General features: G+C 49.0%; 1 protein-coding gene and 1 pseudogene across 15 annotated transcripts; one reads left to right on the plus strand and one right to left on the minus strand.

Annotated features, from left to right (window-relative positions):
- Nucleotides 1-524: 524 nt before the first annotated feature.
- LOC136526284 (probable clathrin assembly protein At4g32285) lies at nucleotides 525-2,194 on the minus strand (annotated as a pseudogene).
- Nucleotides 2,195-2,221: 27 nt separating this feature from the next.
- Nucleotides 2,222-12,332, plus strand: LOC136528752 (uncharacterized). Of its 15 annotated transcripts, XR_010777133.1 has the most exons (7): nucleotides 2,222-3,014; nucleotides 4,004-4,168; nucleotides 4,457-4,552; nucleotides 4,646-4,744; nucleotides 5,382-5,469; nucleotides 11,486-11,576; nucleotides 11,654-12,332. XR_010777133.1 is itself a non-coding variant. In XM_066521728.1 (6 exons), the coding sequence occupies exons 1-6, from the start codon at nucleotides 2,409-2,411 to the stop codon at nucleotides 11,503-11,505; spliced, it is 1,074 nt and encodes a 357-aa protein (XP_066377825.1). In that variant the 5' UTR covers nucleotides 2,222-2,408; the 3' UTR covers nucleotides 11,506-12,332. The 15 variants fall into 15 exon arrangements, 9 of the variants coding, with proteins under 9 accessions (XP_066377825.1, XP_066377828.1, XP_066377826.1 ...); XM_066521728.1 differs by having other exon boundaries at nucleotides 11,486-12,332; XM_066521731.1 differs by lacking the exon at nucleotides 5,382-5,469.
- The last annotated feature ends 208 nt before the right edge of the window (nucleotides 12,333-12,540 follow it).

The following is a 12,540-nucleotide window of genomic DNA, read 5'->3' on the forward strand; positions in this document are numbered from 1 at the left end:
CCAGCATACTCCTGCCACCTTTGCCCATCCGTGTGGCGGGAACCAACCCTGCGGCTCCGGTCCTGACTCCTGGCCCGCGCGACCGCGTATAAGCACCGCAGCTGTCCAAGCGGCGCCGGCGCTCGGCGGAGCGCACGATGACCGAACGTCCCCTTGTGGTTGTGGCTTGTGCCGTGTTCGGTCGAGCGGCGGGACGAGACCGAAGAGAACAACGCAGGCAGTTGTCCGTCACGCTGCCCCGGTGCAACGACACCCAACTACCTATCAGGATCCCGTGTGCACAACTGGCCCTGTGATACGGTCGCCTCCACTCCACCTGTGTACACGTTTTACTACTACCGCAAGATGTACCCTGTGCGTATCGTAGCGTAAACAGACAGAATCAAAACGCTGGTGTGCTGGGCCAACCGTTTCCTCGAATTTTAAAGGGGCTATTGCGTTCTTGCCACGTTCAGTTGTGATTTTAATTCTGCTTTTGTCATCGTTATAATTTTATCTCTATTTTTTGAAAACGAAGCTTAAGTTTACCCCTATTCCGTGAACAGCAGATAATTGTGTCAAATGGCTCAGTAAGGACAAATTTACCCATACGAAATTGCCCCCAATAAGTTGTAATTTTACCCCTGTTTTACCGACAGCAGACTCGCGCGCTGATCGTGGCGGCGAGGCACGTCCCGCCCGGCCGCGTTGTCTCAGGAACTGCTCCATGGTCTCGAGGAGCTTGTCGTCGACGCGCCTGACGTCGGGGATGTCGGACGAGCGCGCGACGCCGACATCGTCGCACCAGGCGTAGAAGGCGCGGAGCGCGTAGATCTGCTTGGCGGTGCCGACGTAGGTCTCGAAGGCCTTGGCGCACTCGGGGTAGTCCATGTCGAAGAAGCGGTCGAGCAGGAGCGCGAGGACGAGCGCGACGTCCTCGTAGACTCTGAAGCTGTCCCTGAGCAGCTGGTGGAGCGCGGCGCGCACTACGCGGCTGGCCCCGGCGGAGCCTGCGGGGCGGCACGCGAGGAGGCGGTCCAGTAGGTGCCGCAGGTGGTGTGCGCGGCCTAGGAGCGCCTCCGTGTCCATGTCGGCCGCCGCCGCCGTGTGCGGTGGTCCCCTGACGCGGTCGTCGGCGAAGCGCGGCGCGGGGAGGAGCAGGACGAGGAAGTGGACGCGGTCGAGGAGGTAAGTGGTGTAGGCGCGGACGAAGGCGGAGTGGTCCCACGACGCCGTGTGCGCCTCGTCGCGGAAGTTGAGGAGCAGCGCGAGCACGGGCTCCCCCGCGCGGCGGCCGGTGAGGGTGGGGCGGAGCAGCTCGTGGAGGAACCGCGTGCGGCCCTCTCTGTCGGCGTCCTCGGCAGGGTTGGGGTCGGCGGCGGCAGCGGCGAGGCGGTGCAGGAGCGCGAGGCACTTGGCGGCGATGACGTAGTCGCGGGTCCTGAAGAGGCGGCGGGCGATGGAGGCGACGCAGGCGGGCGCCGCGCCTGTGGCGGACGCGAGGCGGAGCACCTCCCGCGCATGGCGGTCGTCCGGGGTCGCGTCGTCGTGGGAGGTGGCGCGCACGCTGGCCACGTCGAGGTCCGACGCCACGGCGTCCGTCACCCGCGCGATGCTGATGGTCGCCTAGTCTTTGACTGCGCCCAGCGCCTTGCGGATGGATATGGCAGCGGCCGGGCCGGGCGCTGGGCTGCTGCTGCTTCCGGTGCTCCTCCTGTTGGGGTCTTGGGGATGGGGAATGAGAGAGATAGAGAGGATACGGTAGAGGATGGAGGATTGGAGAGGGCATGAGTGGATAAGGGGTATTGTTGTCCTTTCATCTTACTATGAAGGGTTTTGTTGTTTTTTAATTATTTTATTTTAGATATAACTAACCGAGTTAAAAGTAAAGGTAAACTGAGCCTTAGTAATTACAAAGCAGGAGTAAAATCACAACGATGACAAAAACAGGATAAAATCATAATAGGATATAGGGCAAAAATACAATATTCCCAATTTTAAAATGGAGCGTAAACGCAGCTATGCCATGCCTCATGCCTGCCTGCTCTTGTGTCGAGCCTCGTAAATTCCCCTTAAAACAAGGCGCAAGTTCAAAATTCAAATTCGCTCGCACACCCCCCTCACCAGCACTGCTGACCCAGGCATTTATTACCCCCACCGTCCACCACCACTGAAATGTGGGTCCAGGTATTGTCCACGCCTCCACGGTGCACATGTTTCATCGGGTTTGACAGACTGCGGGCCTGCAGGAGCGTATGGGGAAAAAAAGGTCTCAATTCTGCTCGGTGCACTCGAAGCGACTGCCATCGCCAATTCCGTCTCGTATCTGATACTGTACTCACGAGGAGGGAAGCGGCGGGGGATCCATCCATTCGTCAGCCAACAGCAGCAGCAGCCCGGAACCCTAGCTCCGGCCGGTGGCGGCGGCGATGGCTGCAGCTGCGGCGGCGCTCCGGCCGGGGAGGAGGCGGGGCGACGCCTTCGCGGCCCTGGAGGATGCGGGCTCCGCCACTCGCGGGCGCCAGGCCGCGGGAGGCGGCAGCGGCGGCGCCGGCGCCGGCGGAGGAGGAGGAGGCAGCGTCCGCCGGTCGAGGAGCCTGAGCCGGTTCCCGCCGCCGTCGCCGTCCCCCGAGGACTCGGCGACGCCGTCGTCGAGGTTCGTCACCAAGGTGCGGGGCGGGGGCGGGTTCCCGCCGGAGGTCAGCCTCGACGACCTCGCCGACGAGTTCTTCCAGGCCAGGGCGGAATCCGAGGGCGACGACGACGAGGAGGAGACCGCTGCGCCTGCGCGCGGCCGGTCAAGGCTTCCGGCGCCCGCGGAGCGTGGCGGCGGCGGCGGTCGGCGGAGCTCCACCGCGCGGTACTCCAGGGAGACGGAGTCTTCGCGGCAGCGCGGGCGCTCCGTGTCGCGCCCGCCAGCCGAGCGGCGAGGCGTAGCGGCCAGTGCCGGCCCTGCAGCTGCAGCCAGGAGGCAGCGGTATGCGTCGGTCGACCGGCGCGCTTCGATGGATCGGCAACGGTGGTGCGATTCGGATGTAAGTGTGGCCGGGTCAGCACTCTAGTTTTCTGACGGAGTATGCTGTTTGGCATTTAGTTTAGGGATGGATTGAATTATGGAATATGGATTAAACTATTGAAGTTGATTGGGGATATTTGAATCATGTTTTTGTGGGTGCTTGGGTGGTCCCATTGATCTGTTAGGAAATCTGGTAAAGTTTTTGTTTCCATTTTGCGACAAAATTGTGAAGCGAGCAAGGTGCTGTACTCACAACAACATTCTTCTCTTATGTACGACTAAAGGTCCAATGCCTTTTACTGTTTGTCCCTCCAAGGTAGTTTGGTTTAGTTCTATACTTGGCGTATAGTGTGTTTTAGACTTGATACCAATATAGTATCCGATAATGCAACATATGCACAATACTGTGTTTGCGTCATCTAATTGTTTCTTCAGTTGTTTGGCTCCCCTTGTACACTCTGTTTGATTGCTAGCTTCAATATGCTGGTGTTGACTGGCAATCTAAAGGGCGTACCCAGTACACAGAGCTCCCACTCTGTGCGGGGTCTGGGGAAGGGTGTCAGTGGCAAACCTTAACCTCGCCTGTGCAATGCGAGGAGACCGCGACTCGAACTAGGGACCTTCCGGTCACAGGCGGTAAGACTATACCGCTTGCACCAGGCCCGCCTTTCGTTGACTGACAATCTAGTATGAAAATATTTGCATAAGTTCAAAAGTCAAAAGGCAAAACCGTGTGGTTGTGACGCAGTTATACTTGCCTTTTCAGTCCAATTTGCTTCAGTCTTCTCATGTTATGTTTTTTGAAAATATGTTAGGTTATTCAATCCAAGTTTCTTAATACTTCCACTATATGATTCCTGTTCAAGTATTTTATGTTTGTTCCTTTCGAAGGCCCGATAATACTTATACTCTAAACTTGTCCCATTTCTGTGTTTGATGTAAAATTGTACATATCTGTTGCAGTTACATTCTTATTATTTAATCCCTGGTTTATGCTTTTGCGTGCAGAATGACATGGAAATTTCTCACCGGTATGTTTCCAGGGGGATACATACCAAAAGTAGCAGTGGCAATAGCCTGCAGAGTTCATTCCATAAGCCATCTAAAGCAAATCAAACTTTGAAGAGGTCTACAAGTCAAAAGGATTTCTTTCATTCTCGAGATAGCAGCTCCGTGAGTACCTATGTCTTCTTTACATTCCGTGGACTGAAATTGGATAAGATATTAAATAGCTTTATCCTTATAAAAAAAAGTTATGCTATAGTATCATAGCACCAACCTGTACAATTAACTTAAGTGTTCCATTCATAGATGCATAGTAGAGTTAGGTCTGTGCTATCTTTTGTTTGGTGCATACTAAATCTTGGCTGTACGATGGGGGCTGTTGTAGACTCTACTTTTAATTATTGTGTTTTATGATTGAAATTTCTTAGTTTGTATTTTTTATCTTGACTTCTGCAGAGCCATTCTTCAATTACTGATGATGAGTCTAGGAGTTCTTACTCTTTCCATAGCAGAAATCAGAAGGAAGGCTGTACAGTTTATGGTCTTGACAAGGTTTCACAATTTTCCTTCAGTATGTAAATTTGAAACTAGAATTTGCAAACAGATACTAGACTCTACAATTCCTCTTATATTGCAATCTGATAGGAGCACCCTATTGGTGATGGGGCTGGAAATGTATTGTATGATGCAATGCGGAAAGAAGTTAGGCAAGCTGTTGAGGAAATCAGAAATGAGCTTGAAAAGGTATTTTTTCCCAAAGTGAGGACCTTTTTTTTTTCGAAACCATAGTGAGGACCTTTTATTGTCTCTTCACCATTGGGCATTGGCTATCTTACCTTGACATAGATAATGACATTGAGTATGACAATGTAAACAATGCAAGAGACTTTTCTGTAGAGAACTTTTAATTGGACGTGTTGAGATCTTCATTGACCATCTTACCCTAATTCTAGGAAGTTTACTTGTATGTTACAGTGCAGCTTAAGTTTTTAGTACTTGGTTAAAACTAAAAAGTGTTAAAACTGTACTACACTATTTCATATTGATTTTTCATGGTTCTAATTACCATGTCGAATTTGGACTACACTAGATCCATGTTAGGTATGACATTGCAGATAGGCCTTATTGTTTTAGTATGACTGCCTTAGTGTATCACTAACTATGGAGGAATTAAACATTTTGGCCCTGTTCGCTTGTCTTATAATCCGTACTTTTCAGCTTATTTTTTTCAGCCGGAACAGTGTTTTTTCCTCTCACAAGAACAATGTTTCGGCTTGTTTTTTCAGCGAAGCGAACGGGGCCTTTAGGTAGTATGGTTTTAGAAGGCTTTAGGAATCGAAGAATGCCAAACTTACATTTACATCCATCCTTTTTTCGCCAGTTGATATTCTCAGGATCCATGGAGTTTGAAAGCTGCAAAAGTAACAAGATTCAGGACCAAGAAGAGTTACTAGTAACTCATTTGCCAGGTTATTTGTCCTGAATAGGAACCAACCATAGTGCATTATTGGCATTTTTTTTGCCTATACTGAGCACTAACACCAGAAATATATCATCATAAGCCATTAACCACAATTAACATCATTTGAGCACTAATATGTGTTTCTTCTTTGTATCGACCAAAATGATGAACACTAATTATTTAGAAAATTATCATTCGGCCTCACTACCAGATTATACAGATAGCTAATTAGAGCTTTTCTACGAGGACAAGTTAATCAAATTGGATCTGAAAAGGTCAAAATGGGGGGATGAGAAGAGATGAGTTCCTGCAGAACACGACTAATAAGTTGTCCTTTGAAATTAATAATCCTAGGAATTAATACAAACACTCAAGATGGAAAATTAAGAACTAACAAGGTAATTGCCTGCTATACAGTGGATCGGGAGCACCATTTTTTTTAAACCTGCTAGATAAGGCGATCAAACTCACTAGGCAAAAACGTCACCAGATTAAATTGATTAGGGTAATGCATGGACACATAAAGGATTGATAGGGTGCACACCTTGGCAGGTGTAACACTGCTGGCCGCCTGCAGCCTTCGGTCTTTGGTGCAATGCTCAATATGATTGGCATCGAATTTCTCACCACAATAAAGGCATAGGTTGTTGGCTCTTCTGTAATCTCGCAGTTGCCGTGCCTTCCAGAGAGTTTGACCAGGAGGACTTGGCTTAGGATCTACCTTACCAAGCGCTACAGGAGCTTTGCCAGATTTCACATACTTTTGTTTAGAGTTGTCCAGAATTTGTTGTTGTACTTTGGCTAGCATGATGGCTCTGGCCATAGTGTCAGGCACCTGAACTTGAACTGCTGCCTTGATATCCCATTTGAGGCCCTCAATAAAACAGGATATGAAGAAGAGCTCATCGTATCCAGTGTTGTGCATTGAAATATGAAATTGCAGAGCTTCAAAGGTGGTGACATAGTCCTCGACTGCTCCAGTTTGCTTCAACTTGAACAACTCATTCAGAGCTTCTCTATAGGCATATGTGCCAATCTTAGATTCCACCGCTTGCTTGAATTGAGTCCAAGTTCCCAATCCATTTTGCTGCTTGTACACCTGCCACCATCGAGCTGCATTGCCCTCCATATGTAAGGAGGCTGAAGTGACCCACATTGACTCATGAACGTTAAAGATGCAAAAATAGTTTTCACATTTGTCAAGCCAAATTTTAGGATCCACGCCCTCAAACTTTGGAAATAGCATCTCGGGCAGAGGTGTATAGTTGTGGTGTGAATCACCAAAAGGCCTATGGTGACTGGGTTCAGTAGGAGGATGAGGCTGGCCACTGGAGAAAGGCCGCTCCTGTTGGGGAGGAATGGGAAACAGTGGAGATAGAGATCTTGGTGATTTGTCCTCTGTCTCAGCATCCATATGCTCTAAGGCGAGACGAGCAACTGCCTTTCCAATGTCTTCGATTTGTTTAACCATCAACTGCTGATCATGCGAGGCCTGCTTCGCATCTTGTGAGTTGAGATCCATTTTTGCCAGCAATTGCTGCTGCGTGGAGCCGATGTCCGCCACATGAGCAAGCAAGAGGTCCAGTCTCTCCATCAACTTGTCCCACTTCGCATCTTGGTGCTGCTGGCGTGTTGGTGTTGTAGGTGCCTGGAACTCATTGACGTCATCGTGGTTCACGACATCCAGGACGGGCAGGAAAATGGCATTGATACCTCTCTGTGCTTGAGTGCTTCCATACCAATAGCAGCATTTGTGTGTGCTCCACTTGCAGCAGCGTCCATAGGTAGAATATCAGAACTGAGGTCATCGAGGGAGACTTTGATAACAGTAGAAGAAGGAAACAATAACGACGATGAACTGGCCGTGGCGATGCCCTTGACCATGGAAACATCAGGCTCGCTGGGCACACCATACTGGATATCAAGCTGACAACAACCATCATATATATATTGCGACCATGCAACTCTCCGAAAGCTTTAACAGCATCATATTTGGATCGGAAAACAACCTGAGCAGACACATGGTCTAACCCCCCAAACACTTGCACCTGCTCCATATCGCCAAATGGACTAAAAACCTGATGAAGCACATGTTCTGTTATAGGATAGCAAGCCTTGTGGATGGCGACCTCCAGGACGCGATTTAGGGGAGTTCGGCTCTGAGAACCGCAAGTAGGCAACCCATCGAACACCTGGTAGGCGTCCACCTCATGGGTGTTGCCCTTGGAAACATCAGGCTCGCTGGGCACACCATACTGGATATCAAGCTGACAGCAACCATCATATATATTGCGGCCATGCAACTCTCCGAAAGCTTCAACAACATCATATTTGGATCGGAAAACAACCTGAGCAGACACATGGGCTAACCCCCCAAACACTAGTACCTGCTCCAAATCGCCAATACAACTAAAAACCTGACGAAGCACATGTTCTGTTACAGGATAGCAAGCCTTGTGGATGGTGACTTCCAGGACGCGATTTGGGGGCGTCCAGCTCTGAGAACCGCAAGTAGGCAATTCGTCGAACACCTGAAGGGCGAGGTGAAGTTGCCGCCCTTGAGTGCTCCCGAACAACTCCCAAGTCGACCGCCGCCTGCGCCGCACACCCACGCCGAGGATCGACCTTCTCTGATACAAGCAATAATACCGCTGGCCACCGGCGAGGAGCCGGAGACGTGAGCTCGCAACCAGGTCACAGGCGATAGGAGAACGGAGGAAAGGTTCCTCGCGTTCCTATTTTCCTTTTTCGGGGTTCAGACCCAGTGTCACATCGCGTTTACACGAGCATGTCGCAAAAAAAAAAAATTATACCAATTTATTAAGTCTAATTAATCCATTATTAAGTCAAATCATGAACTAATTAAATTTAAAATATCCGTCTCGTAAATTAGTCATAAACTATATAATTAATTATTTTTAGTCTATATTTAATACTCCATATATGTATTTAAATCTTCGATGAGAGAAACTAAAGAATTGAGTCTCTCTCGACACATGCTCAGCTTATAGGTGGACCCATCCCTGTAAAAAGGGACCCACACACTCCCTATCCAACGCTTCGGGACTCATCCCTGTAAAAGTATGATTTGATATGATTAATATATCTTAGAAAAATCATATTATTTTTTTATGAAATTAAATGAAAAAAAATTTATATGAAAATTATAGATCTCGACGAGATCTATAACCTTCTAGTTTTGAGTTTTTTCATTTGAAGTCGTTAAGATGCTTAAAAAAATTAATAACATATTTGAACTTAAGGGTATTTTCGTCTTTTCACACCTGCAGTTTGACGGCGTTAGAGCCCAAACTGATGAAAGTGGCATGGAGCCCAAACTGATGAAAGTGGCATGGAGGACACGAAAAAGTTGGAGTAGTGGCGCTGAAGGCCGCTGAATTTTTTCAGGGATACACAGGGGATTACGATCTTTTATAATGGCACACAGGGAAAAGTCTCCTAGAGAAGAGACCCAGGCGGCAAAGCATCCGCCATAACAGCAGCACGCGTGGCAAAGCATCCGCCCGAGACGACGACCATCAACGCGGCAAAGCATCCGTGGATGGGGGGCCATCACGCTCACAGCAGCAAAGCATCTGCCTAAGAGGGGAGACCAAAGAGGCACGGCAACTGCCCGAGCAACATGACGGCAAAACATTCGTCGAAGAATAGCGACAACGACAAAGCATCCGCTATAGGAAGCAAACGACTGCAACAACACTAGGCAACTACTGGACCAACCGAAGCGAAGACTAGCATGGTGCACAATCAGGCTTAGCACAGCAAGGGGCAACATCAGGCAGGGGCTGACTCCGGCGAACGACGCAGTGGGATCAAGCGAAGTGCATCAATGAAGCCTTCAATAAGGTGACGACATCCACGGACGCCAACTTCGTTGGAAGCACAAGAGTAGGTCTTTCGACCCAGGGGGTGTTTAGTTCACCCCAAACTTCAAACTTTGGCACTATACAAAAAGAAGATTCCCCGTCATATCAAATTTGCGGTACATGCATGGAGTACTAAATGTTGATGAAATCAAAAATTAATTGCACAGTTTAGTTGTACTTTGCGAGACGAACGTTTTGAGTCTAATTAGTGGACAATTATTACCCAATACAAACGGAATGCTACAGTACTGCCACGGTAAATTTGACGGCGCAGATTCAGTCAACTAAACGAGGCACCAGCCTGCTTGGACGAACAAGAACTTCGACGACACCTTCAAGAAGGCATATGACGCGCCTGCGCCACCGCAGCCGGCCCGGAGTTTCGAGGCAGAGTTTTCACTCAGATATTGGACGTCGACAAGACCAGGTCTCCTGCTGCACCCGCGCAGCTGCACCAACAGCCGCCGGCAACCCCGGCGGCTAGGCCCGAGCAGGCGCCGGCCCCAGACTACCATTGACGAAGCCCAGGAGGCGGCTCCCGAAGCCACGGACCGCTCAGAGCCCGCAGGCATCCGACGCGCCGCAGCCCCAGGCCAGAGGAACCGCCACCGACGCCCAGGATGCTCCGCCCAGAAGATCCAGCGAGGAGGGGCGCGACCCCCAAGCCCGCAGCCCCGCCGAGCGCAGGATCCGCCGCCAAGGAAAAGGTCCTGCCCGACGCGTGCCGCGCCCGGGCACCTCCATGGCCGGCATAGATCTGGCAAGGGGGAGCAGAGATTCGGCCCCGGACGTCCCGGATCTGGCCCGCCGGCTGGCCGGCTCGCCGGAGAAGCTCGTGGACCACGGCCGGGCACCGCCATGGCTGACATAGATCCGGCAAGGGGGAGGATAGATCCGATCCCGGACGCCCCGGATCTGGCCCGCCGGCCGGCCGGCCGGCTCGTCGGAGAAGCTCGTGGAAAGGTGGGTCGGTGGAGGGGTGGAGCGGGGTGGGGGGAGAAGGGAGGCTGCGACGGTGACCTTTTTTCGGGCCGTCGCGGGCCGCCGCCGCCGCACGCCGAAGGGCGGCGGCGGTGGCCGGAGAGGAGTAGGAAGTGGCGGTCCTGGAGCGGCGCCGGTGAGCGCCCCCGAGTCGCCCGTTGGGACGCTCAACCAGCAGAGCTACAGAGGTGATTCTGCCTTTTTTTTTTACTGTTTGTCGAGTGGTTCTGCGATACATGTAGTTTGGTTTAGTTCTACACTTGGCGTGTAGTGTGTTTCAGACTTGATACCAATGTAGTATCTGATAATGCAGCATATACACAATATGTGTTTGCATTGTCAATTGTTTCTTAAGTTGTTTTGTCGATGCCTGTCTTCCCTTATACTTTTGTTTGATTGTTAGCATCAATATGCTGATGTTGTCTGCCAATCTAGTATGAAAATATTTGCATAAGTTCAAAAGTCAAAACTGTGTGGTTGTAGTGCAGTTATACCTGCCAGTCTGCTTTCTAGTTCAATTTGCTTCAAGCTTCTCACGTTATATTTTGTTTTTATCAAATATGTTAGGTTACGCAATCCAAGTTTCTTAATGCTTTTCTGTGACCCGATATATGATTCCTGTTAAAGTATTTTAAGTTTGTTCCTTTTGAAGACCCGATAATACTTTAAGCTTTTCCCACTAACCTGATAATATCTTTTGAAGACCCGATAATACTTTAAGTTTCTCACCATATGTTTCTAGGGGTATACATACCAGAAGTAGTAGTGCCAACTGGCAATAGCCCGCAGAGTTCATTCCTTAAGCCATCTAAAGCAAATCAAGCTTTGAAGATGTCTACAAGTCAAAGGGATTTCTTTCATTGATCGAGATAGCAGCTCCATGAGCACCTTTGTCTTCTTACATTTCTTGGGTTGAAATTGGATAAGATATCTAATAGCTTCTTCCTTATCAACAAAGTTGTGCTGTAGTATCATAGCACCAGCTTGTACAATTAACTTCAGTGTTCCATTCATATAGGCATAACAGAATCATATTAGATCTGTGCTATCTTTTGTTTGGTGCATACTAAATCTTGGTTGTACGATGGCTGTTGTAGACTCGACTTTTAATTGTTGCATTTTATGATTGAAATTTCTTATTTTGTATTTTTGCAGAGCCATTCTTCACTTACTGATGTTGAGTCTAGGAGTTCTCACTCTTTCATAGCAGAAATCACAAGGCTGCCCGTGCTGTTGTCTTGACAAGGTGATGGTGGGGCCAAGTTTATACCCTGTTTGACCTACTTTTGATGCCTGACTTCTTCTTCTTTTCTTTTTTGAAAGAAAACCGTGGGGCAAAGCCCCCTTGCCACAGAATATATTAAAACCAAAACACAGGGCAACGGTTACAAGGTTGAGCCAAAGGCTAAACCAAAGGACTTACCTAGAGCTAGGGAAAAAAGAAGATTACAAAGTTTGCAGCCAATTCATAATTACAGGGTGTAAAGAGGGTTTCAGCTTGCTTCCAAGAGGCAACCGAAGGAACTTATGATTGGAAATGTAAGCATTGTGCTCCTTCCAAATACACCGGGCTGCTATCATGAAGAGCTCCATAAAAGGGGATGACCAGAGGACTGCTTCTATTGAATGATCATCTGAAAAATGTTGCTTTGAACATTCCATTGTATGTGTAGAACAAACTACCTTGTAATGGAAGGAGCACTGAAGCTAGAAGAAAAGAGGCCAAATTGCCCGGAGCTTAGTGGTTAGAGCTGGAGAGGGTGACCCATATTTAGCACAAAATGAACTGTGAGAGGGAATGTTTTATTTTCAAGGGATGGTATGAGGTAAAATATGGAATCCACTAATCAAAAAGTGAGATATGGGTTGTGACTTGTGAGATATGAACTATAGGAGTGCATAATTCCGTAATTTTTCTATTTAGTTTGTGAGAGATGGAATTGACAAAAGGTGAAGAAAAAGACAAAAAGGATAATGCATGGTGGATTGTTTTGTGGTGACACTTCGTCCTTTCCCTTTGTATTTGTCAATTTCACACGTCATGAAGGAAGTTTGAGTGGCATATAATCGGTTACTCTGCATACTTGCCACGCCACATGGCCACCGGTGGTGAGGACCAAGACGCGAGGAAAATGTGGATGCTCTCATTGGTAGGTTCCCGCCGACGAAGATTGCTAGGACGTGAAAGATTCACCGCGGCGGACGCATGA

This window comes from Miscanthus floridulus, chromosome 19 (genome assembly GCF_019320115.1).
Source record: "Miscanthus floridulus cultivar M001 chromosome 19, ASM1932011v1, whole genome shotgun sequence".
NCBI lineage: Eukaryota > Viridiplantae > Streptophyta > Magnoliopsida > Poales > Poaceae > Miscanthus > Miscanthus floridulus.